The sequence below is a fragment of the Rhea pennata genome, chromosome 2 (assembly GCF_028389875.1).
Source record: "Rhea pennata isolate bPtePen1 chromosome 2, bPtePen1.pri, whole genome shotgun sequence".
NCBI classification, from domain to species: Eukaryota; Metazoa; Chordata; class Aves; order Rheiformes; family Rheidae; genus Rhea; species Rhea pennata.
Window position 1 is genome coordinate 1,435,757 of NC_084664.1, and position 23,408 is coordinate 1,459,164.

Below are 23,408 nucleotides of genomic sequence, written 5' to 3' on the forward strand. Positions count from 1 at the left end.
CGGCCCGGGTGCCCGCGGGGCCGCAGCCCTGCCGCACGCTTCGGCCCGTGCAGGGGAAGCTTTTTTTTGTACCGGATTGTGTTTTATAACGCGTGCGAGGACACAGTCATTAAACCAAACTAACAGGAGCGTGGCTGCGCTGCGGCTGAGCCCCCCCTGGCCCCGGCCCGTCCGTCCGTCCGTCCGTGCCGGCTGACGCGGCTCAGGTGACGCCACCTCCAGATCAAACTCTTTATTGTAGTAGCAAAGAGCTGAAAAAAGTCAGTTCTAAGTGGAGGCGAACGAGACTGGACAAGGATGATTGGGGGGGGAAGAACCCGCTGCAGCCCCCCCGACCCCAGCGGTGCCTCCCCCACCCGGGACGTGAGGCAGCTGCGGTGCTGCTGGGCACAGCAGCACCCAGGGGTGCCCCCCCCCCCCCGACGCGCTGCCCCTCATGTCTTGTTGAGCGTCCAGAGCGGGTCGAGCAGGCTGAGGGGGTCGTCGCTGGGCCGGGGCCCCCGCAGCCCCTCGCCCGGCTGCGCCTGCAGGAAGTTCTGCTTGTTCATGCGCTGCTTGCCCTTGAGCGAGGCGTCCAAGGTGAAGGCCTCGGGCGTCAGCGAGGCCAGCAGCTCCAGCGAGGAGGAGCAGGGGGCCGCGGGGGGCAGCGCCACCTCGCCCCGGGGCGCCGCCGGCGCCGCCGCCTCCTCCGCCGGGTTGCTGCTCTCGGGGGTGCTGGGCGCCTCAGGGAGGGGCGGCCCCGGCGCGGGGGGCTCGGGAACGGGGGGGGCCGACGCCATCCGGGGCGCTCTCCGGCAGCGCCGGCATCACCTCGCCGTCCAGGGCCTCGGGCGCCGCAGCGGGCTCCGGCGTCCAGCTCCCCCCCGGCTCGGCGCCAGCCCCCGCCGGCTTGATGCTCAGCTTGGCGATGGTGGCCTGGATGGAGCTGATGGGCATGTCCCCGCCCAGCACCAGGTCCTGGGGGTCCTGGTGGAAGTAGAGCTGCAAGAGAGGCGCCCGTGAGCCCCCCACCCCCCCACCCCGTCCCCCCTGCCGCCGCCACCGCCGCACCCACCTTGGGGGAGGTGTTGTTGGGGGGCTTGCAGGCGGCCGGCGCGCCGACGCCGTGGCGCTGCAGCAGCTGCTCCACGTGCTGCAGGACGGCTTCGTAGCAGAACTTGAGGTGGAGCTGCGGGGCGGAGGGCAGGGTGAGCGCTCGGCCAGCCCGCCGCGGCCCCCCCCCCCGCCCCGCCGCGGCCCCCCCACCTTCTCCTGCAGCATGTGCTTCCGCTGCTGCCGCATCCGCTTCACCAGCTGGGCCAGGTGCGGGATGCCGTTGCCGGCCTCCACCTCCTGCATGGCCGCGTAGAGCAGGCAGAAGGCCCCGGTGCGGCCCACGCCGGAGCTGCGGGGAAGAGCAGCGCCTGTCGGCGGGGGCCCCGAGCCCCCCACTGCCCCCCATCCGTGGGGCTGCCCCCCGCGCCGAGCCCCCGCTCACCTGCAGTGCACCACCACGGGCGTGTGCAGCGGGCGCTGGTGCAGGTAGTGGCCGTGCACCTCCTGGACGAAGCGGAGGAGGCTCCCCTTGCTGTCGGGCAGGCCCCTGCGGCGGGAGGCGGCGCGCTGCGGAGGGGGCCCTCGCCCCGGCCCCCCACCCAGCCTGGAGGTGGTGGTGGGGGGGGTGGGGGGGCAGCGCTGCCCCAAGCCCCCCGCCCTGCTGCCAGCAGCGAGGCAGCAGCAGGCCCTTGGGGAGGGGGCAGCAGCAGGCCCTTGGGGAGGGGGCAGCAGCAGGCCCCTCCCTCACCCCCCCCCCCCCGCCCTGGTCCCATCCCACACGCCCCACCTGCAGCAAGCCCCCCCCCGGCCCCCCGGTCCCATCCCATGCGCCCCACTCGCATCGAGCCCCCCCCCCCCGCCCCGTGCCATACAGCTCCGGCCAGGAGGTGAACTGCAGGTGGATGACGGTGCGCTTGAGGCTCTGGTCGCGGTACTGCAGCGTGATCATGCGCTCCACGTGCGTGGGGGTCGCCTTGAGGCTGGTGAGGACGAGGGTGACGGGCCCCTGCACCACGGGCTGGCCCCGCTCCGGCGGGAAGTACCGCAGCACCTTCTGCTGCGGCGACAGGATGGGGCAGGCGGTGGGGGCGCGGCTGTGGGGCCCACAACAGCACACCCTGCCCCCCCCACCCCCAGGACACCTCAGGGCCCTGGCACCGTGGGGAGGGCACGAGGGGCACCGAGACACCCAGGGACTCTCCTCGGAGGGCTCCAGCCCCAGGCCCGTGCGCCCTCGCGGGGCAGGGCGGGCAGGGAAAGCCCTACCTTGTCCAGCTCCTGCTCCGACACCAGCATGACGACGACGGAGACCTTCTGCTCGTAGATCATGAGCCAGAAGTCGGCGGCGGTGCCCAGGAGCGGGGCCTGCGTGGCGATGATGGTGGGGCAGTAGGGCGACAGGTCCTCCACCCTGCTGGCGTTGATGTAGTCGTCCTTGCCCGAGTGGAGCACTACGCGGTTCCTGTCGTAGGGCATGATGTCCTGGTGGCGGTTCTTCATGGAGTAGCAGCGGGCGATGGCGATGGAGAGCTGCCGCGCGTCCCGCTCCTGCGCGTCCTGCAGCTCCTTCCAGACGGCGTCGAGCTCGGTGGCGCCGCCGGGGCCCGGGCGCTCCAGCCGCTCCACCAGGCTCCGGAAACGGCCCAGCTCCGCCTGCAGCCGCAGGACGCGCTCGGGCTTCTCGTAGGGGTCGGTCTCGATGAGCTGCACCGCCTTGGGCTTCTGGCCCTCCTTGGCGTCGGCCTTGGTGGGCTGCAGCAGGGGCTGCCCCACGGCCGCCTTGGAGCCGCCGTGCTGGCTCTCGGGGCTGGAGGAGAGGAGGTCGTCGGTGGAGGAGCTCTGCCGCTGGAAGGGGGCCTCGCCGGGGCCCTGGGTGAGCGGGGCTGAGCCTGGCGTCAGCGAGGGTGGAGGTCTCTGCGGCAGCGCGCCGGAGCCGGGCGCCAGAGCCGGCGGCTGCACGGGCACCGGGGACGGCGCCAGCGGGCCCTGCACCACGCCGGGGCCCGGCAGCTGGCTCAGGCCAGGGCTGGGGGAGGGGGGCACGTGGTGGGGGCCGGGCTGGCTGGCGGGCGCCGGATGCCGTGGGGCAGGGCTGGGGCAGAAGGGTGGCACCGGGGAGCCGGCGGGCACTGGCTGCAGCCCACCCAGCGCCGGGTGCAGGGGTGGCGCGGGCGAGATGCTGGGCCCAGGGGGCCGCGGTACCGGTGCAGCGAAGGGCAGGGCGCTGGTGTGGGGCGCCAACCCGTGGGGTGGCAGCTTGTCCTGGCCTGGGAGCTGGTAGAGCTGTGGGCGCAGCGGGGGCTGGCTGGGCGCCGGTGGCGGCAGCTGCCCCCCGGGGCCGGCAAAGGGCTGGGTGAACTGCGCCGGCGGCTGGAAGGGCAGTGGGGCCGGGGGCCCGCTCGAGGGCAGGAAGGGGGCAGCCGGCGGGAAGGGCTGGGGGCCGCCGAGGCCCTGGGAGTGAGCCGGCAGCTCCAGGCCGGGCTGCAGCTGGGCTGCGGGGGGTGAAGGCGTGTGGGTGCTGCGCAGCGGGGAAAGGGTGCTGCGCCGGCTGCCCAAAGGGCTGCAGCCCGCCTTGGGCATAGGGAAAGGGGGCCGGGGGGCCGCCAGGGCGCTGCGGGGCCAGGAAGCCCCCTGGGGGCAGAGGAGGCCCGGGGAGCCGTGGGGGGCCGCCGCCGTGGGGGGCGGCACAGCTGGGGATGGGGGCCTGGACGCTGTCCACCGTGGTGGTGGCCGGGCGGACGCCCGGGGCTGGCTCGGGGGCCCCCGCCAGTGCTGGCCCCGGGGGGCGCAGGGGGCCGGGCGCCGGCACCCTGGGCTGAGCGGGGCCGTAGGAGGCACCGGGAGGCAGAGTGGGGCCGTGCTGCGGGGACGACGGCGGTGGAAGCACGTGGGGCCCGGTATAGCCGGGCTGCACCGGGCCTCGGACGATGGGGGTGGCCGGGAAGAGCTGGGGGGCAGAGGAGGGGGCCGAGCTGGGAGGGAGCCCGGCCGCCTGGGGGGCGGAGGGCTGCAGGAGCTGCGCCGGCAGCACCGGGGCGCCGGCGGGGAAGGGGCCTGGCGCAGAGGCGGCCGCTGCCGGCAGGCGGTAGTGGCCAGGCAGCGCCGGGGCGGCGGGGAAGGGGGCAGGGGCGAAGGGGCCGGGGAGGCGGCCCGGCGCGGGGGGCGGCTGCAGCGGGGCGCTTGCCAGCCTGGCGGCCGGCGGCAAGAGCTCGGGGCCGGCGGGTCGCAGCCCCGCGGCCAGGGCCGGGTCAAGGGCCAGCGCGGCCAGCGTGGCGGGCGGCAGGCGGGCCAGGTGGCCGGCCAGCACGTCCGGGGGCAGGCTGCGCAGGTCCTCCGGCAGGTCCGCCAGCCCCAGCGCGCCCAGCGGCGGCAGCTCGCCGGCGTCCAGCGCCCCGGCCCCCTCCAGGTCCAGCTCCGACGGCTTCTTCTGCAAGGCTGGTTTGGGGGCGGTGGGCCGAGGGGGCGGCTGCTTCTTCATCTCCCTGCCAGGAGGCAGCAGCAATCAACGTGGGGCAGCCTGGAGAGGACCCACCTCTGCTCGCGCTGGTCAGGGGTGTCCGTCTACCCCCTCGGGGACTGGAGCAGCCATAAAAGCGCTCAAGCCCAGCTCAGCCCCACCTCCCTGCATGGGGGGGACCAAGCCCATGCTGTGCCCCAAACAGTGCGAGCAGGGGCTTGGACCCCAACCCCAAGGCCAGCCTGGTGCTCCCTGGGGCCCAGGTCCCCTCGGGCCCACAGGATCCCTTCTCCCTCTGTGCCAGGCACCACCTACTTCTCCAAGATCTGCTGCCTGTTGGCTTCGGCAGCTTGGCAGGCCGCCCGGGCCTTCTCAAGCAGCTTGGCAGCTTTCCCCTCCAGGTCCGTGTAGAAGTCCTTCCCCTCCTGCGATTTCTTCATCAGGTCCTCATAGGCTTCGTATGAGGCCACCAAGGTCTGAACGGTGGTGTTCCACCTGAGGGGATGGGACACGGGGCTGAGCGGGGACAGAGGGCTGGCACGGAGTAATGCCTGACCAGGCATGTGGGTCACTGCCACCAGTGACCAGGGAACACCAGCACCCGCCTGGGAGGGACACCCAGTGCAGGAGAAGTACTAACATTCTGGTCCCCCAGCATTGGACCACGACAAGGGACAGACTAGAGAAGCCAGCAGTGACCCCACTCCCGTGCCAGGCAGCCTCACCCTGGGGGCGGGTGAGGGCTGTTCTCACACACCAAGACCCTGCTTGGGAACACCCTTCGCCCACCCGCTCACTCACTTGTGCTCCACCTCGGCCAGGGCCTTGCGCACAGCTGCATATTTGACATTGGCGTCTGTCAGGGCCTTCAGGACGTTTTCCTGGGCAGCCAGGTTCTGCTCCAGGTACACCTTGATCTGGTCATATTTCTTCAGCTGCTCCTCAAAGAGTTTCTGCCAAGAAAGAAGGATCTCAGGGACCATGGGTGCTTGATACCACCACAGGACCAGGGTGAGGGCTGGGATGGAGCAGAGCTTTTCCCATTGCCCTGACCAGGATGTACTGCACAAGCAGGGCCTAGGAGGGGCTTTCACAAGTGTTGCAGGTGGCACTGGGCTCCAGGCTGAAGTCTCGGCTCTGTCTGGCCCTGCTGTTGCTCAGGACCTACCTTCATCTCGGAGCGGTCGGTGGTGACCAGCGACGTGGTGATATCGTCCTTCTGGATCATTTCGCGCAGCTGCTGCTCCAGGGATGCCCGCTGATCCCGCATCTCCTGCACCTTGGCCAGGATCCGCTTCAGGTTCTGCAGCACCTGCTTGTCATCTGAGGAGACGGGCAGTGCTGAGCGGCCGCGCTGGACCCTGCCAGCTCTCACACGTGGTCCCCTGCCCGAGCCCGCTCACGGGACATGCCACAGCCACAGAGAGGGAATCACAGGCAGCAGGAGCCAGTCTGCGGCCTGCCCTGGGGCACCCAGCACCTGACAGCAGTGGTCAAGCCAAGTGTTCGCTGAGACAGTACCAGGTCTCTGCCATCTGTGCTGTCTCCTCCGTCCCCACACCAGGATCTCCAAGATTTTTTGTTTTCTCCAAAGAGAGGGACAAGCCCCCACCCCAGCCAGTGACGGATCATGCAGCAGGCTGATGCCATGATGGCTCTGTCTGAGCCTCGTTGTCCCGCACACAGGCAGGGCACCTAGGGGAGCCCTGGGGAACCACTGCAGTGAACACGGACCTGCCCCCCGGCAGCCCGCGAGGCTACGGCTGCAAGCGGAGCCAAGTGCCCCCTGTTCCCAGTGCGGTACGGCACGGCATGGCGTGGCTCACCTTCGGTCAGCGAGGGCGAGGGCAGCGCGGCCCGGACCTGCTCCAGGGGCCCGCTGAGCAGTCGGAGGTTGCCGATGTGCAGGTTCATCGCTTTGTGCAGCTCCGTGTTGGTGAAGCTGGCCTTCTCGTGCACCTCCATGTACTTGGAGCACTCCTTGCTGACCTCAGCCAGCCCCGGGGACAGAGAAGACGCCTGCGGTGGTGGGCTCTTCCCAAGCAGCTCCTGCAGCTTCCGCTCTTCAGCCTCGTCCTCCTCAAGAAGATCTCTGATCTCCTTCAGGGAGGCCTCCACGTCAGTGAAGACCCCAGAGAGCACTGGGGGCAGAGACACAGAGGTGGATTTGCAGGCCAATGGCCGAACCAACACCTGCCACAAGCCCTTTGGGCCCATCTCACATGCCCCCATCTGCTCCAGCCTTGAAGCCAGGCCTTGATGCAGCAGCCCATAGAGTAAATCTGGCCTGTGGGCCAGGGAGCACAGGCAGGCAAAGGTGTTGTGACCGGCATGCCACAAAGTCAGGCTCAGGGCCCGCTTGTGCTGAGGAGACCCAGCTCTGTGTGTGTCTGCCCTCCAGACGGCACCCAACCTGCTAGCTGCTGCAGATGCCTGCAGACTGCCAGCTGGCGGGGCTGGGCCAAGCACTCCCAGCACCCCCGCAGGTTCCCTTGCCCTTACCCTGCATGGACTGGACCAGGTTCTTGACAGTGTCCGGGCGCACACTCAGCGCGGCACACTTCTCCATCAGGATGGGGGGAATGTGGCTGTACATGTCCAGGTTGTCCACGGTCTCGGGGTCCAGCTGCATGGAGTCCATGAACTGGCTACAGGCAGAAAGCAGCCCCTGAGCGGTGGCAGAGCCTCCTCAGTGCACAAGGAGGCTCCCCAGGCTCCCCAGGTCCATGCAGCCCAAACGGCAGCCACCGCAGGGCAGAGCGCTGCTGCTGCTCCTCACCCCTGAGGGCTACCATGGCCAACAGACCAAACCACTGCAAGAGGAATTTGAGGAATGGTCGCTGCGGCTGGGCCCCAGCTGGTGGAAAGGCCCAACCGCTCCCCAGCCAGCCCAGGCCCTGGACGTGTCCAGCACGAGGGCGGAGGAATGGCAGAGATCAGAGATGTCTGCGCTCCCCTTAGCGCCACGAAGGCTCCCGTGCTGGTAACGGGACACGGGTGGGAAATCTGGCACGGGGGCAGGCAGGGTGCCCGCGTGCCAGGCTGCAGGAAGCACCGATCGCTGCCTCGTGCCGGGGCCCCTAGTAGGGAGGAAGGCACCTGGGCCCCGTTCAGGTACGGCTCACACTTACTCCAGCACTTCATTCTTGGCTTCGATCTTTGCCATCACATCTCTCAGCAGTTTTGCCTTCTCCTCACTACAACAGAGAAAAGAAAATCTTTTGGTGCTGGGAAGGTGCTTGGGAAGTCTCCTCTCACGAGTTACATGTGCTCTAAGCCCTACAGGAAGCAGCCAGAGCCTCGAAAGCCTTTGCTGGGCCTGCTGCATGTAGCCTTTTGGGACAGTGAGGACAAAGCTGCTCTTCTCCAGGTGCCAACAGACACACATTAGACAGGCGCTCGGCGCAATGGCTAGTGGATACCCCACAGGTGTCCCACAAGGAGCCTCCGAGCTTGGCCTCACCTTAAGGCAAGCTGCTCTGTGACAAGCTCTCCCTGACAACCTGCACCAGCCACCCCCAGGGGTGGCAATGGGGAAGCCGGAGATCCTCAGAGGGGATGTTCTGGGAGGTCGTTGGTCCTCCAGAAAAACTGATGAGGCTGCTTTGGCCCCCTTCAGCTCCCGCTGGCCTGCAGAAAGGCTGAGCTGGACACAGTCTCCATATGAGACTGGTACTGGAGACCTGCTGTCCCCAGCTCCATGATTGCTGGGGCAGGCAGCCAGCTGGGTGCCCTGCTCTGGCCAGAGCTGTGCCCTCCCACCACGTGGCCCAGGACACACCTGTACAGTGAAGACGCCTCATGGGCGGCCATGGGAACCAGCTTGGCAAATATATCAGGGCCAGTGACAGCCGGGTCCGTGGGGTTGACAGGGAGGGCTTTCACAAGCGGGGCACCTGGCGATCGAACACACAACACGCGCGCACAACGCTGTCTCAAATCTCTTCAGGGGAGCTGATCTCCCCTCTGTGCCAAAGGCAGGTCCTCCTGCCCAACACCTTCACTCCTGGCAGGTCCCAGGGAGGGCAGGACATCACGGCACAAGACCCCACCAGCCCAACGGTTCCACTGCTCACTACCACGTGCCCCTCTCCCACCAGGGACCACGGCTTTCGGGAGAGTGCACTGCCTGGGCTCACCTTTAACTGACTGCAGGGTGTCCAGGGCAGGCACAGCTTCGTGGTAGATAAAGTCATTGTCCTTCTTGGCTGAATTATACCTGGAAGCAAGAAGTGAACCTCCCACATTGGTGAGGAGCAGGCCCTGCCCCGAGCTTCCCAGCCTACTCCCAGTGGGGTCGGGCCCTGTCCCTCTTGGACTGGCTCAAGGGAGAGCAAAGAGCAATTCCCACAGCAGCCACATGTCCCAAAAGCCTCAGGCAGCAGCACATCAAGGGCACTGGGGATGTTGCCATGCCAAAGCTGTTCCCTCAGCTGCTCTGACCACGCAGATACCTCCGATCCCTGGAGAGAGGGGACAGCTACACCCAGGAATACCCTGTGCAGACTCACTTGCCACCAATCACGTCCATGGTGAATCTCAAGGCTTCTTGGACGGTTTCCGGCTGGCCCTAGAGAAGCGACAGAGTGAGTCAGCGCAGGCCAGGCAATAGGTACTGCTGCCCAAGCGGCCAACCCCAGCCCTGGGTGCAGTGGTCACAGCCCAGGCACGTCCTGGGCGCCAGCAGCCTGCCAACCAGCAAGGGCTCGTGGTCTGCTGGCACAGAGAGCGGCTCCCAGCACTGCGCTCGGCTTCGCATCCAAAGCTTTGACCTTCACTGGAGCAGCTGTTGACATGGGGAACCCTGAACTCCTGCTGAGGCAAGTGCTGCACCTTCTTCCCCAGCCACAGTGACATCCCCACAACGTCATTCCTACAATACCACATCGCTACCACCTGAGCCTGCCTGCTGCCCCCACTACCCAGGGCCAGTAAAGCCCTGGAGCTTTCAGCAAGACTTCAAGGAGAAAAGGTCAGCACAGGCTGTGCCAGTAAAGTGGCTGCAATTAATACAGAAACGGGTGCTCCCAGTGCTGCTCTGAGACACTGTGGCTTGAATTCTTCCCCCTTGTCCCTGTGAGCCAAACTGCACCTCCCTGGCCCCAAGCCAAGGCCCATGCAGCAGACGACGTGGTCTCCCCCAGTGCTTGCAGAGGAATGCTGTACTAACGGGACCTCCGAGGTCTTGCAAATCCAAGGGACTGTTGAGCAACAGGAGACCCGCAGCCCGAGGGAAAGGAGCTGAGCCCCGCTGCCCTGGGGGCTCAGGCAGCCTCCGGGGAGGAGACATGGAGGTTTCTATCGGTTCAAGCACTGGAGAGATTTAAATCAGGTTTTCCATGCCCCGGTGGGAGTGCTGCTGTCCCATGGAGCTACGGGATATGGGCAGCCCTCAGAGCGGCATTGGAAGGAAACACTCAATCGAGAATTTGAGGAGAGGGCAGTGAGCACAAACACAAGTGAGAGGTAACTTCTGCAGTGCCAAGCAAGGCATCAAGAGTCAGGAGAGACAGACACAAGGGACACCCTTGGGGACTGGTGCAGACTGCTCCCCACGCAGCTCCCAGGCCACATTATCCCAGTCCAATCTCTCCTCATGCCCCGTATGCTCCAGACACTGCAGTTATAGGGCAGACACCCAAACATCTCCAGGAGCCCTGACTCTTCAGTGCCCCCTGGTTTCACGTGCAGACCCCACTGCAGCACCATCCTCTGTATCCAGAGCACCACAGAGTTGACACCAAGGGCTCTGTGGGGGGTTTAGCAGCAAGACAAAGCTGAGCACTGCAGCCACAGAGCCCTTCTGGAGCTGCTCAAGTGCTCTCAGACAATTTTAAAAATACCTTAAGGAAGAGGTTGTGCCTGCCTCGGAGTAGCACAGTTGAGCATGCCCTACCCGCAGGCCTCTGCTCCTCCTGTCACATCAGCCCCTCACCCCAGAGACCCCGGACAGGCCTCCTCTATCATCTCTTTTGACAAAACCACCACTGCCAGCTCCCTAGGGCACAATGATCTTGGGGCAACATGGCTCTGAGACTGCCAGCAGCCTCAGTGCTCTTCCCTGGGTACCACTCCTAGAGTGGGGATGTGAGAGAGCTGTGCCCGAGGGCAGCTGCCAGAGTCAGTAACAGACTGAAGGGTTTTTAAAGCCAGGCCCCACTACCTGGTGGGGAAGCAATATACCTTTGCCAGTTTGATAGCTTCATTGAGCTTATCCAGAGCACTCTGGAAGTAGATGACCTGCAGAGAGAACAGAGATTAAGTCAAAGTTCTTTAGGGATGTGGGAGCTGGCACTGAAGCTGGTGCCCCTGCTTTGTGCAGGAACGTTGCCAGCCAGCCCCTGAGGACTGCAGCTCTGCTCAGTACAACGGGGCCTGCTGAGGTGGCCCAGGCAAATGGCACTTCCAAGCAAGCCCCAGTAGGGAACTGGCCCTCAGGATAGTCAAGAACTTTGAGAAAGGGACCAGGCAAACATGAACAGAGCTGCTTTGAAGTGGTGAGATATAGGTGCTGCAGCTCAGCTTCAACCCTGCGGCTGGCAGTGCCGGGTGAGCCTAGCAACTTCATTCCCCCATGGGAGCTGCATGGGAAATGGCAGCCCAGCAACAGAATCAGTAAGGTCGGAAGGGACCTCTGGAGATCATCTAGTCCAACCTCCCTGCTCAGCAGGGTCACCTACAGCATGTGTGCTCCCCAATTGCGAGGACTGGTAACTAGTAGGTGCCGATTTCCTAATTCCACCAGAGCCAGCACCAAACCGCTGGCGGTTCAGGAGATGTGTATCCGTTGGCTGTCTGCACACACAGTGTTGTGCCCCAGAGACACTGTGCTCCATCCATAAACACTCCCAAGAGGCAGGACACCACTAACACCACGGTCCTATAAACATTTCCAGGACTGAGGACACCCAAGGTCACTAGCATGACAATCTCTCCCAGGATTCAATTCTCCCAGGGCAGGGCCTCGATCCAGAGCCCAGACTAGACTGGACGAGTCAACACGGTTCTGCTTACCCTTTCCCCAAATTTCTGCTGCTCCTCAGCCTGTTTTCCCATGTGCAACTGCAACAAAACACGCATCAGCAACATCAGAACTTCTTATCTAGAAGGAGATCTTTGGAAAAGGCAGTAAAACTCCACAGAACAGCCAGAGCCTGCTTGTCAGCTGTATCGTGGTGAGACGCCACGGTGGGGGCGAGTAGCCCAAGCTGTCAGCCAGGGTGGGAGGCAAGGGCAGGTCCTGGTCACAGCCGAGCAGCACCCCAACACAGAGCCTGTTCTCTCCACTTACATGGGCCACAGCAGCAAAATAGTAGATCTTCATCTGAACCAACTTCTTCCAGTCTTTCTGGATCTTTCCCAGCAGTGAAGCAGTTTCTGAGTTTTCCAAAGCCCGGCAGGCCTCTTTGTAGTAATCTACAACCTATGACAGAGACATAGAGGAATTGCCAGGGTTCCTTGGTGTTTGGAAGCCCCAGAGAAAGCCTGATCCCAGTTCAAATCAAGAGCAGCGAGGCAAAGGAGGATTCCCTGGCAATAGTATTTGCGTCCAAGGCTTCAAGTCACCCAGTTTTCACAAAACCATTGCCAGATACTCCTGTCGATGAATTTTGAATCAGAACCAGGGAATACTTACATCACTGTGCTGAACTTGCCCCACATGGTGGGTTTAAAATGTGTGTTCTTCAAGGAAATTCAAAAGCTGGAACAAACCTAAAGCACAGGCTATGTAAGGAGGATCTCAGGCAGGCACAGCTTCAGGACTGCTATTAGCACAGTCCCTTGGGAGGGCTGAGCTTGAGGACCTCATCTGAACTAGGCCACAGACAAAGACTCTACTGTCTTTGCAACGCTTTCCTTTTTTCAGGAGCTCGTAGTTTGGTTCAGAGTGTGAGGAGACAGGGGCACCCTCATACTGCTGTTTAACTGGACTGACACAGCAGCGCTGCTGCGGTGCAGGGTTTGCACTCCCTGCCAAGCTCCCAAACCCGGGCGTCACTCCCGCACGCAGCAGGAACGGGCTCTTTCGGTAACAGGCAGCGTTCACGCAGCAGCAGCGAGAGGTTGGCGCAGCAGAGATTTATCCAGCAGCTCACCTGGGCGCTGATCCGGGCCACAAGGAAACTCTTCCTGTTGTCCAGCATGGACTTCTCCAGGAGACACTCCTGCGCCTGCCCCTGCCAGAGAGAGAGAAATTTTTCGCCTCCCCCACATCCACTTCCCCCGGGAAACCCCTCCTGTACCCAGCCTAGGCCTAGACCTCTGGCAGCATTCACCAGTTGTGGCCGCTTTCTTGAGAAGCTATGGGGCTTGGGAGAGAGCCACTGCCCCATGCCTACAGCAGCCTGGACTCCAGCAGACAGCAGCCCACGTGTGACACCAGGGCCAGACAGCCCTTGCTCCATGCGTAGCTTGGACAGGCAGCACAGCTCCTGGGAACGGGCACAGCCACGCAAAGGCAGCCCTTGACTGCAGGGCACCCTCCAAGACGGGGCAAAAACAGTAAAGGAAGGTCAAAGGGAAACGACTCTTATTTGACCACTTCCAGCTCCTGCCCAAGCCTTCTTCTCAGGAACGGCCACACTTCATTCCCCCGATCCAGACTCCTTTGCTTGCCCTTGCCACAGGCCTGCAAAGCTTCATGTCCACCTCCAAGCAGCTAGACTCCAATTTCAGTCAGTGAGGAACACCAAGTCCTAAATATGTCTCCTCTCCCATTCAGGTATCAGCTGTCCCTGAGGTATGCAAGGAGCCATCCCAGCATGACCAGTGCCCCAGCAGAGACAGAGCCCACTCCCTACCAGCATGAGGTTGATGTTGAGGTTGAGGATCTGATGACTCATGTCTACGCTGTAGGAGTGGGTGAAGTGATCCCTCAGGTACGTAAAAGCCCCAGCAGCACACTGGAAATGGGTGCACGAAACCTTCATGCCCTGAGTGGACAGAAGAACATGTTAGGACTGCACAGGCCACTTGCACACAAGCCAAGCAGCAGGCTTGTGCCCACCGCTGCCGAAAGCTTGGAGGTGGGTCCTGGGGCCTCTCAGGGTTGGTTTGAATCTAGAAAGCTCTGGATAGCTTGGTGCTTTCTCTAGGCTGCACACATCTGCAGCTGTGGCCAGACACTGTCCATGAGGAGCTACAGTATGTGAACGCTGTGCCAGATCTCTCTCCTCCTGGTCCTAAGTGGTGAGAGTGGGAGGAAGATCATGAGCAACAGCCTCTCATGACATTCTACATCAATACTTAAATCACAGTAGACACTCAGAGCTGGTCTCTGACAGAGAGGTTTGTAATTACACATTACAAAGAAGAAACTCTTAGTGCTCTCAGCTTGCAGCTATTAACTGCAAGGGAGAGAAGTCATCCAAGGAAGACAAGAAGGGCATTTTAGGCTCGTTACCTCCTCGGACACCCTCTTGTCCATGGCGCCCAGCATGGAGTGCAGCGCACCTGCGGAAACAGGAACAGAGTTGAGCTCATGCCCACCACCGCCCTCCGACCAGTCCAAAGCATGGTGTTGAAGCCCCTCTGCCAGTCCGCGGCTCCTATGACCAAGAGCGGACATCTTGTACAGGTAGAGCTTAAATCACTTAGGATTTCCAGAGACACCAACCATCTCCCAGCGAGGGGCAGGCGCTGTGGAATGGGGCTGCAGCAGCGCAGGCCACCGCAGAGCGGCTTAGAACAAAACCAAGAGGCTGGTACTCGCCAAAGGTGCCGACCTGGCCACAGACACCCCGGCAGAACCTGCTCTCGCACAAAGCCCCCAGGGTGCTGGGAACTGCAGCACTCATGACGTCCATCTCACATGGCACCCGTGTGCCACAGCACCTTGCAGAAAGGCTGCACACACAATTCATCCGACACATCAACACACAAAAGCTGCAGACAAACCCTCAGTACTGAAGAGCAAATATCCAACACCCCCTGGTTTAACGGGTGGGTTTCTACCAACTTCAGGGAGCTGGCCCTGGCACCGTGCTGGCCCACGCTGTCTCTGGCTGCCCAGCGTATGGCCCTGTGCTGCGCGGGGTTTAAGCTAATCAGCTTTGCTCCACACATTTTCAACTGGGAGAGCAGTCAGCTCCTCAGCTGCAGCAAAAGGCGTAGCTTCAATCCCACGGAGGGAGACATCTTCAGCTGCACTAACAGTGTCTGGGACCGAGTGTGGACTTGTTTTGGGACCTACCAAAAAAAAAAAAAACTGCTCCGAAGTGTGATTGTCAGAGGCTAGAGAGCACTGGGGCACAAGCATTACGTTTGCTGTTCTCACACCCACCACAGACGTTTGGGCAAGCAGGACGCTGGGAGAGATGGCCACAGCCTGACCCAGGCACAGACAAGGGCATCCCTCGTGCCCAGCCACACGCAGACCAACAGGGCAGCTGGTCTCCCGGAACCTTACCCAGGTTGTAGAGGATGCACGCCTGCTCATACTTGATGTCCTCGTGAGTCACCGTCTTACCCGAAAAGATCTCAGTCCTGTAAGGAAAGACACCTGGTTGCCAGCTATAGATGGAGTTAGCAGCGTTCCTATACATGGGCTACGTGCCAGGGAAGGAGCATTTTGGGAGAGCTCTGGAGAAGGGGGACAGGGCCAGAGCATTCAGAGTTACTGCACTGTGGCAGTATGGGCCCAGTCCTCACCTGGGAGCCCCATCAGCAAGGCAGGGTTTGCCAAGGAAGGTTTTGGCTTCACGTGCGTCTCTTAAAGGACTCCTTGGCAGTCCGAATTTCTCCCTCCAGCCTGACATTGCTGTGTGCAGACCTGGCAGGACTCTGCATCTCCATGCAGCAGGCTCCGCACAGGCTTTGTACATGCACAGAAACCCCATTTACACACATCTGAGCCACTCTGCCATGCGGGGGGGGACCACAGCACCCTCACCTTGCATGGTGACACTGCCCTGGCTTGGTCTTGCATCGCCTCAGAGCCAGCCACTGCCTCGTGTTGCCTTAGGGTTCAGCTTAGACTTCCCACCCCAACCTCCAGGGTAGGATGCCGCTTCCCTAAAGGGTCCCGTTACCAGGACATCCTTGTGCCAGTCAGCCAGCTGCATTTCAGCAGCAGGGAAATCTGCCACTGGCCAAAAAGCACCATTAAAAACAAACAAAATCCCCCAAAACAAAAACACCTCATCAGTTATTACACTGCTCTCAAACGGTTTCCTGGAGGCAGATTCTCCCCACCAGCCTCCAGGCCCGAGGGGCGCAGACCTGGCCGCTCTTGTCACAGACACGTGGGGCATTCTGCACAGCAGAGTCAGCTCTCCCCAAACGGGTTTTTGAAACGGATTAAGGGAAACATGTGGAGCAGGGACAGAATGTATCAGCTCCCGGGATGGACATGCAAGGTGAAGCAGGAGAAGCTGGTCCGGTTTGGGCCAGCTTCCTCATTTCAGCAGCAGGCTGAGGATGGGGAAGCTCTGACAGCTGGTGGCACAGAGCAGTTTCCCAGTGGGAAGGAGAGGATGGAGAATGCAGCAGGAACAAGCCACAGGCCAAGAGCAGCTACAAGGACCTGAACGGGCAGGTAAACGAGCACATAGGGACGAGGCACCTGCCTCAGCTCCCTGCAAGGCACTACGGCCAGCGGGCAAGCAGCAGACTGGCCCACCAGCCCACCTCCTAGGGGGCCGCGAGGAAGGGAATGGCAAGACAGGACTCCCCGAGGGCCTGCCGCAGGCCCACAGCCAAGAGGGAAGAGGCCCTCTCCGCCCCAGACCACTGCTGTCCTCACCACGCAATGGGAACTGCAGCCTCCTGCTCGGCGCCCATGGGGATCCGGCTCTGCAGGTAATGGAGCTGGCCGAAGTACTTCCTCAGCGTGCTGCAGCCTTCAAAGTCCCTGGGCACGTTCACGGCACTCTGCGGGAGCAGGAGAAGAATAATCAAGCCCAGGGACAAGATCAACACTTACAGGTCGCTCTCCAGGCCAGGCAGTGCAGTGCCTAGCACTCAGCCAGCCTGCAGCGAGGTCTCCAGGCAGGAGCAGGCGCCTCCTTGGAGGCTACCACTGCCTCTGCCCAACTGCACTAAGCAGTTCCTTCCACCTAACCCGGGACTCGCATTCAAGGGAAAGAAAAGCCACATTCAGGGAAGCAGATGAGGAACGGGATCTCCGATTCTAGAAGAAAGCTCCCATGACTGCCAATCCACAGGCCTGTCGGGGCCGAGATGGATTACAGTCTTCCTAGCCCTGCACAGCTCGTTGAAAGGGAAATATAGGGCTGCCCCATTAGTACCTGCCTGAGCATAAAGCCCTCTCCGACTGCCGGGCAAACAGCTCTGTCTCAGCGCTGTGCGTATTTCTCACCGTCACCTCTTCCCTGGAGGCTTTCCAAGGCCAAGAGCTCTTGCACAGAGGAGCCCTAACACTTAACCTCCGCGCACACCTTGAGAAGCCTGAATCAGCTCCAGGAATCCACGGGACAACTCGGCTGCTGAAAACCCTGTCCTCAGGCCACTGGTGTGATGCTGAGGAATGGGAGCAGCTACCACGGTGCTCCAGCATAGCTCTCAGCAACGGGAGCCAGCAGACGCGCCCGCAGCACCGGAGAGCACCTGCATCCCCCCTCGCTGCTCCAGAAGCGGCTACCAGCAGCTTCCCCGGTTCAGATGTCTCAGATCTTGCCAAGTGGGCTCTGTCCCGAATCGCTTGCAGTCCAGGCGAGAACGGGCACAGGGCCCTGTGCAGGCAGCGCCACGCTTACCTGCCGGAGCACCTCCAGCTTCCGTAGCTCCTCGTTGTAGTTCTCTGGGTTCTCCCCATAGTTCTTCAGGACAAACTGGAGGGAGAGAGAGTGGTGAGAGCCTGGCTCCATTGAACAGCATTACCAAGAGCCGTCTTCCCAGTCCCAAACTAAAACCACAGCCAGAGGCTCTCCAAGGACGATCAGGAGAAGTCCCTATAGCAGGTCCGGTAGATGCTTTCCCACGTATGTGTCTAGGCTGGCAGAGATACACTGCCCAGGGATGGCACATGCAGCTCCACACCAGCTCCCCCAGTTCCTTGTGCCCTAGGCAACTGACTGGCAGGAGTGGGGAAATCACAGGGGTCCCCAGGTTCAAAGTTGTTTTTTAGAAGAAAGAGTCACTATGGGCACCAGCCTGGTCTCCACCGAGCCGGACGGAGAGCTGAGGACAGCGTTAAGGAGCCTGACAGCATGGCTGGCTCAAGGCAGCGAAGGCACTTTGCAGAGAGAGAGCAGACGAGCCTGTGATGGACATGCTGTGCAGGACGTAACACACCATCCTACAGGATGCCAGGGGAAGACACGAAGCTACGGCCAACGTGGGAACCACGCTGACTCCTCTGGGAGAGGATGAGGAGAGAGGGGCCTCCGAGGGGAAGGAGCAGCTGAACAGCTAGCACCAAACAAGCTGCCTGGCAAGCAGCACACTGGCCCAGGAGCCAGGAGCTCTCCAAAGGTTGTATTTGTTATCAAATGTCTCCTAGAAGGCAAAGCTTGTGCAAGAAGGTTTCTGCTACCCTGGCTGGAGGATGGTCAGTAGAGGTCAGAGCCTCCAGACTGCATGGATCAGGGTTTGGTCCAGAAACACGGCCACTACCTCATGCACATGGGATGAGGTGGGCTCTGGCATGGAAATCAGCCACCAGCACATGCTTGGAAGAGTGTCGGTGCATGAGACTGGTTGTAGCAAGACCGAAAGGACGGAGCAAGGCCATAGCATACACACATCTTGTGGCAGCGGTGTAAAAAAGATGTCCCGAATGAAGAGCACCAGCCTTCCCCCAACCCAGCCCTCTGCCACGCTGCCTGAAGCCTCTCGGGAAACGTGAGGCCGAAGCCCTGTGCAAGGAGCACCGATCCGTCACGTGCTATGAGCTGACGGGGACTCCGGAGCTGTGGTGTAAAAGCTCATTTGTTTAAATGAACAAAACCTGAAGCAGTTGTATGGTCCTGAGAGGTCACTAGCAAACAGGATAGAGCTAATTTGAGGCTCGACCACAAAAAGTCATTCTGGATTCATGTCTCGCACCCGTCTGTGCCTGTCTTGCTTGGATTAAAGAAAAGCCCATTGCTGATCACCAGAGGCTGAATATCAAGCCGGCAGGTAGCCAGGAATAAGGCTTATCACGCTGAAGCCTAAAAGCAAAGGAAAATGAAAGAGGGTAGCATGTGCCTACTTGTAAAAGCACAGCGCGTAGGGCCCCCCACGGGAGCATCGGCAGGAAAATTACGGAGGAGGTGGAGCCAGGGCTAGGGCAAAACACTCATTAAAAAATAAAACTATTCCAGCATCTCTGAGCAAAGTGCTCAGCTCCACGTGGTAACGAGCTACATCTCCCCACCACCGCGCGAGGCGGCGTTATCCCCGTTTCCAGCTGCGGGAAGGGAGCTGATGCTGCCCAAAGCTGACTTCAGCGGGGCAGCCGGGCCTGGAGCTCGCAGCCGAAGCCCCGCGTGGCATCACGTGGGCCGCGTTTCCTACGCGCGTGAGGAAGGGCAAACACCACGAGGCAGCTTCTCTCATCTGCGTCCCCACGCAAGCTGGGGGCACAGAGCTCCCCAAGCCTGTCTCCAACAAGAGTTTTGTCATCCCCCGATGAAGGTGCTTTTGATGAGCTTAGCGCTTCCAGGCGGAAGGCAGCTTGTGCTGCTTTACCCAGTGCCTAAACCCTGCAAGCAACCGAACAGAAACGTACCCAACTTTCCCAGCTCTGCCGGCAAGGGGGGAAACTCAGAAATCAGCAGCCCCGCTCTGCCCCCCATCAGGCAGACGCCGAGGGTTTGATTTGCTCCCAGTGACCATCAGATTAAGGAAATTCAGGAGAATATGAAGGACTGCCAGCAGCCTGCTCCAGCCTAATGCAGTTCAGGGCTCAAGAGGAGAGGAAACTTTTCTCTCCTCCCTCACCTTCTCTGCACCTCACCTCGAGGAGCACAAGCAGCAGCACAGCAGATTTTTTATTCATCATCACTTTAGCTCTCACAAGCCAGCAAAACGGCTTTCTGGGCTGTCAACACAGCACAGAGGTACTTAGCTCAAACGGCAGCCCGGAAGCCTGCTCTTCAAAATGGATTTAAACCTGCTGCCATGTAAAAAGCATCTCTTTATTAAGGCGCAGTTCAAAGCGACCCCCCCCCACCCCGACCTACACGTCAGTCGCCCTCTCCTTCCTATCGGCTCCCCCCCACCGAGTGGCTCCAGGCCGCCGCGCGAGCCTGCGCCGGTTCCTCCAGCTTTCCCAAGCCAAGGGGAACAGCGAGCCCACACCCGGCTGAGCCGCCGCACCTCGTCCCAGCCTGCGAGGCATGACTCAGCTCCCGCAGCGGCCGCCGGCCGGGAAGGCGGCCGCTCCCCGGCTCGCTCCCGCGGCGCCGGCCTCCCCGCGCAGGTTCAGCAGGGCGCCGGCCCGCCTCTGCCGCGGCACCGCAAACACGGGTCACGCATCCCACCAACACGGGATAAAGCCGCTGCCTTTCGCCTGAGTTAGTCCGTTTGTGAATTGTGATTTTCATCCATAGGTGGCACTCCAAAACACTAGCGATAAGCGGAGCTTTTTGTTTATAGCTGTGTAATTAAGCACTTAATCTCCCTTCATTTTATAAAAACAAATCAAAAGACAGAAGGGCAGCATCCCCCGCCAAGACAGCTTGCACGTGCTACAGGCGCGGGAATACGCTCACCGTAGTGTAACACTTATCAGTTAGAAATCTCAAGGAACGGCAAGAATCTTCTACAGCAGCAAACATTACAGGGCCTAAAAAAATACCAAGGGGGAACAGAGCTCCTGAGGCACACAGATGAGCTCCAGTACGGAAGTTCAAAGTGAGGGAGGATCCCAGCTTCCCCAAAAGCTGGAGCAATAAGCAAAGGGCAGGGTTCAAGCCCCCATACCCAGCCTTGGTTTAAAGCAGCTTTTTCTTCTACTTGTTGCTCTGAGCAGCAAGGGAGACGGTTACACAGGCCAAACACAAAGTCTCCCAGAACGGCGAGAGACACCTGCCAATCTTTCGCTCGAGGTGGGCATCGCTCTTCCGCTTTATATTACTCCTTCGTGGGAAACGTCTAACACTAGACGCAGGCTGAGCAGTTTAGGCCAGTCCTACCGCCTTAGGGCGGTCGCCTTCAACACGCACGTTTGTTTCGGTCTCTTTCTGAGTGGCAAAACCAGGCCTCCAGCTCCAAACCCTCCCTGATCTACGAGGCCACGCACGCTGTGCCCTTTTCACAACGGCCTAATCTTTTGGCTTGACTGCTGTCTGTCCAACTCTGGCTGCAAAGGCCCTTGGCCAACAGCAGCCTTTACGAATTAAGGAGTCTGTCCAGCTTCCCCTAAAAATTGAGACCTGCTGAAGACAAACCTCTTCGGACACAGCCTTTCGGAGGCAATACCTCACGATCCTAGGGCAGCTCCCTTTGAAGGTCACTGTGGTGGCTCCACATTAGACTCTTAACTTCCCTCTGATAATGCCTTGAAGTGATCAGGGCTTTTAAGCAACTGCTGCTGAAAAAAAATCAAACTAAATAATGCTCCACACACAACAGGCTGCTAAGAATGGGAGAACTATATCACTCTTCCTTATTTTTCCCCCCTTTTCTTTCTTCTACAAAAATCCACAGGAACTGAATGAAATGGGAAGCCAGAGAAGAGGCACACATTGTAAAGGACACGACTTCTGAACTCAGACCTGAATTTTTTAGCACCACCAGATTGCAAATAACTGCTGCCAAAAAGCAGGGCCAGAGGAGTCCCGAACCGCCCTCGGGGCCGCAGCGAGCGCCCGCGGAGGGGGAGGCCGGTCACGCAGCAGGTCTCCGGCGGAAGAGAGGATGTGGCGTTCGGAGCCTGGAGCCGGCACAGTCACATGCTGTGGGGACAGACTTGCCAACTCACTCTGCCGGGCATCGCTCGCCCCCGAGGCCGGTCACACTCCAAACTCTGCCCCTCAGCCCGGGGCAGGCGCCTGCGAGCACAGCGCTACCAGGGACGCCCACTGACCGCGGGGGAAGGCCCCGCAGCGGCCAGGAGCTAGGGAGCAGCGCGTCCCAAGCAGGCTGGCAGCGAAACGGCCGGAGGCCGCCACGCACCGCTGCCCCAGCGCTCGCGGCCTCGCTCCAGCCCCTCCGCGCGCGCTAGGGCCCCGATGGGACGGCGTGCGGCAGGGGACCTGGCCGGCCCGCCGCAACCCACCCGTCCTGCCGGCTCTCTGGGCCGCGCTCTCCCACCCCAATCCCTTCTCCATCCCACACGGGAGTCCCCAGCCCCCCTGGGCCCTGACTGGGGCCTCGCAGCTCTTCCCCCTACCCCAGTGGGGTAACCCTCAGCCCCCCACTGCCTCCTGCAGCCCCAAACACACCCCTCTTTTCCCCAGCGTGAGACACTGCCCCCCAGCGTGAGAGGCTCTGCCCCACACCCCCCCATGGCACCCCAAACACATCCCTGCTCCGATCCTCCATATACTCCCCCAAACACCCCCAGACTTCCCACACACACCATGGAAAAACTCAAACCACCCCAAAGACCCTCCACACCCCCACAGAGACCCTCAAGTCCCCCCAAACGCCCCCATCCCCCACAGAACCCCCCAAACGCCCCCCACATCCCACAGAAAACCCCAAACACCCGCCATCCCCCACAGAACCCCCCAAACCACCCCAAACGTCCCTCATCCCCCACAGACATGCCCAATCCCCCCAAACGCCACCCCCCGTCACTCCAACCACCCCAAAGCCTCCCAGCCCCCACTCCAAACACTCCCTCTCCCCCCGCACCCCAAACACACCCCTCCCCCACTCTCTCTCCGCCTCCTCCCCCCACCCCGGGCCTCACCTTCTTGACGGCGGCGTTGAAGGCGAACTCGCCGGCCTCCTTGAGGTCCAGCCAGATCATGGGCATGCGGGGCACGGCCTCCATCCCGGCCCGGCACGGCCCGGCCCGGCCCGGCCCGCCGCGGCCCGCCGTCCTCGGCACCGCCCGCCCGCCGGAAGCGCGCGCGCCGCCCCACGGGAAACCGAGTCCTCCCGCCGCGGCCACGCCCACCAGCTTCCGGTGGCGGCGGGGTGGGCGGTTCCCATGGAGACGCCCTGCCCCTTAGGGGCAGTGAGGCGGGCGGTTCCCATGACGACGCCCCGCCTCCTGAGGGACCGTTCCTATAGCGACGCCCCGCCCCCTAGAGGCGGTGAGGCGGGCGGTTCCCATAGCGACGCCCCGCCCCCTGGGGGGTGGAGAGGGCTGTTCCCACGGCGGCGCCCCTCCCTCGGGGGGTGGGGAGGGCTGTTCCCCTGGCGGCGCCCCGCCCGCCGCCGCCACGGCCGGGGGCGCAGGGGCCCGCTCGGGGGTGTCGGGGGGCCCGAGGCAGCGAGGGAGGTGTGGGGTGGCCCCGGGGGGCCGTCGGGGGTCCCTCTCTCCCCGGATGAGCCCTCGGGCCCTGCCTGCCTTTCGCTGGCCTCAGCGAGGTGCCTGGGGGTCCCCGCTTGGCCAAGGCGCCAGGGCAGAAGGGTGGTCCAGGCGGCACAGCCCCACCTTCACACCCCACCCCATCCCACCCCATCCCCATCCATCCCTCCGTCCCATCCCATTCCATCTCCATCCCATCTCCATCCATCTCTTCTCATCCTGTACTATCCAACAACATCTCCATCTATCTCATCCCATCCCATCACATGCCATTCTATACCATCTCCATCCATCCTGCCCCACCTCATCCCATCCCATCTCATCACACCCCATCTTCAACCATCTTATCTCATCCCATCCCATCCCACATCGTATCCATCAATCCCATCCTACCCCACTCTATCCCATCTCCATCTCTCTCTTCTCATCGCATCCCATCCCATATCATCTCCATCTATCTCATTGCATCCCGTCACATCCCACCCTATACCATCTCCATCCACCCCACCACACTCCATCCCACCCCATCTCCATCCGCCCCAC

The 23,408-nt window shown here is 61.7% G+C and overlaps 1 protein-coding gene across 1 annotated transcript; it reads right to left on the minus strand.

Annotated features, from left to right (window-relative positions):
- Nucleotides 1-357: 357 nt before the first annotated feature.
- PTPN23 (protein tyrosine phosphatase non-receptor type 23) lies at nucleotides 358-22,431 on the minus strand. The gene is given in 27 exon segments (XM_062568659.1): nucleotides 358-767; nucleotides 769-981; nucleotides 1,055-1,168; nucleotides 1,246-1,384; nucleotides 1,478-1,582; nucleotides 1,908-2,092; nucleotides 2,302-3,507; nucleotides 3,509-4,517; nucleotides 4,808-4,987; nucleotides 5,294-5,445; nucleotides 5,661-5,815; nucleotides 6,319-6,633; nucleotides 6,995-7,140; nucleotides 7,624-7,689; nucleotides 8,274-8,388; nucleotides 8,632-8,711; nucleotides 9,004-9,062; nucleotides 10,676-10,732; nucleotides 11,507-11,554; nucleotides 11,784-11,915; nucleotides 12,589-12,669; nucleotides 13,294-13,425; nucleotides 13,896-13,945; nucleotides 14,901-14,977; nucleotides 16,236-16,363; nucleotides 17,209-17,283; nucleotides 22,299-22,431. Coding segments are annotated over 27 exon segments (5,436 nt in total). The 5' UTR covers nucleotides 22,383-22,431; the 3' UTR covers nucleotides 358-434.
- Between the last annotated feature and the right edge of the window lie 977 nt (nucleotides 22,432-23,408).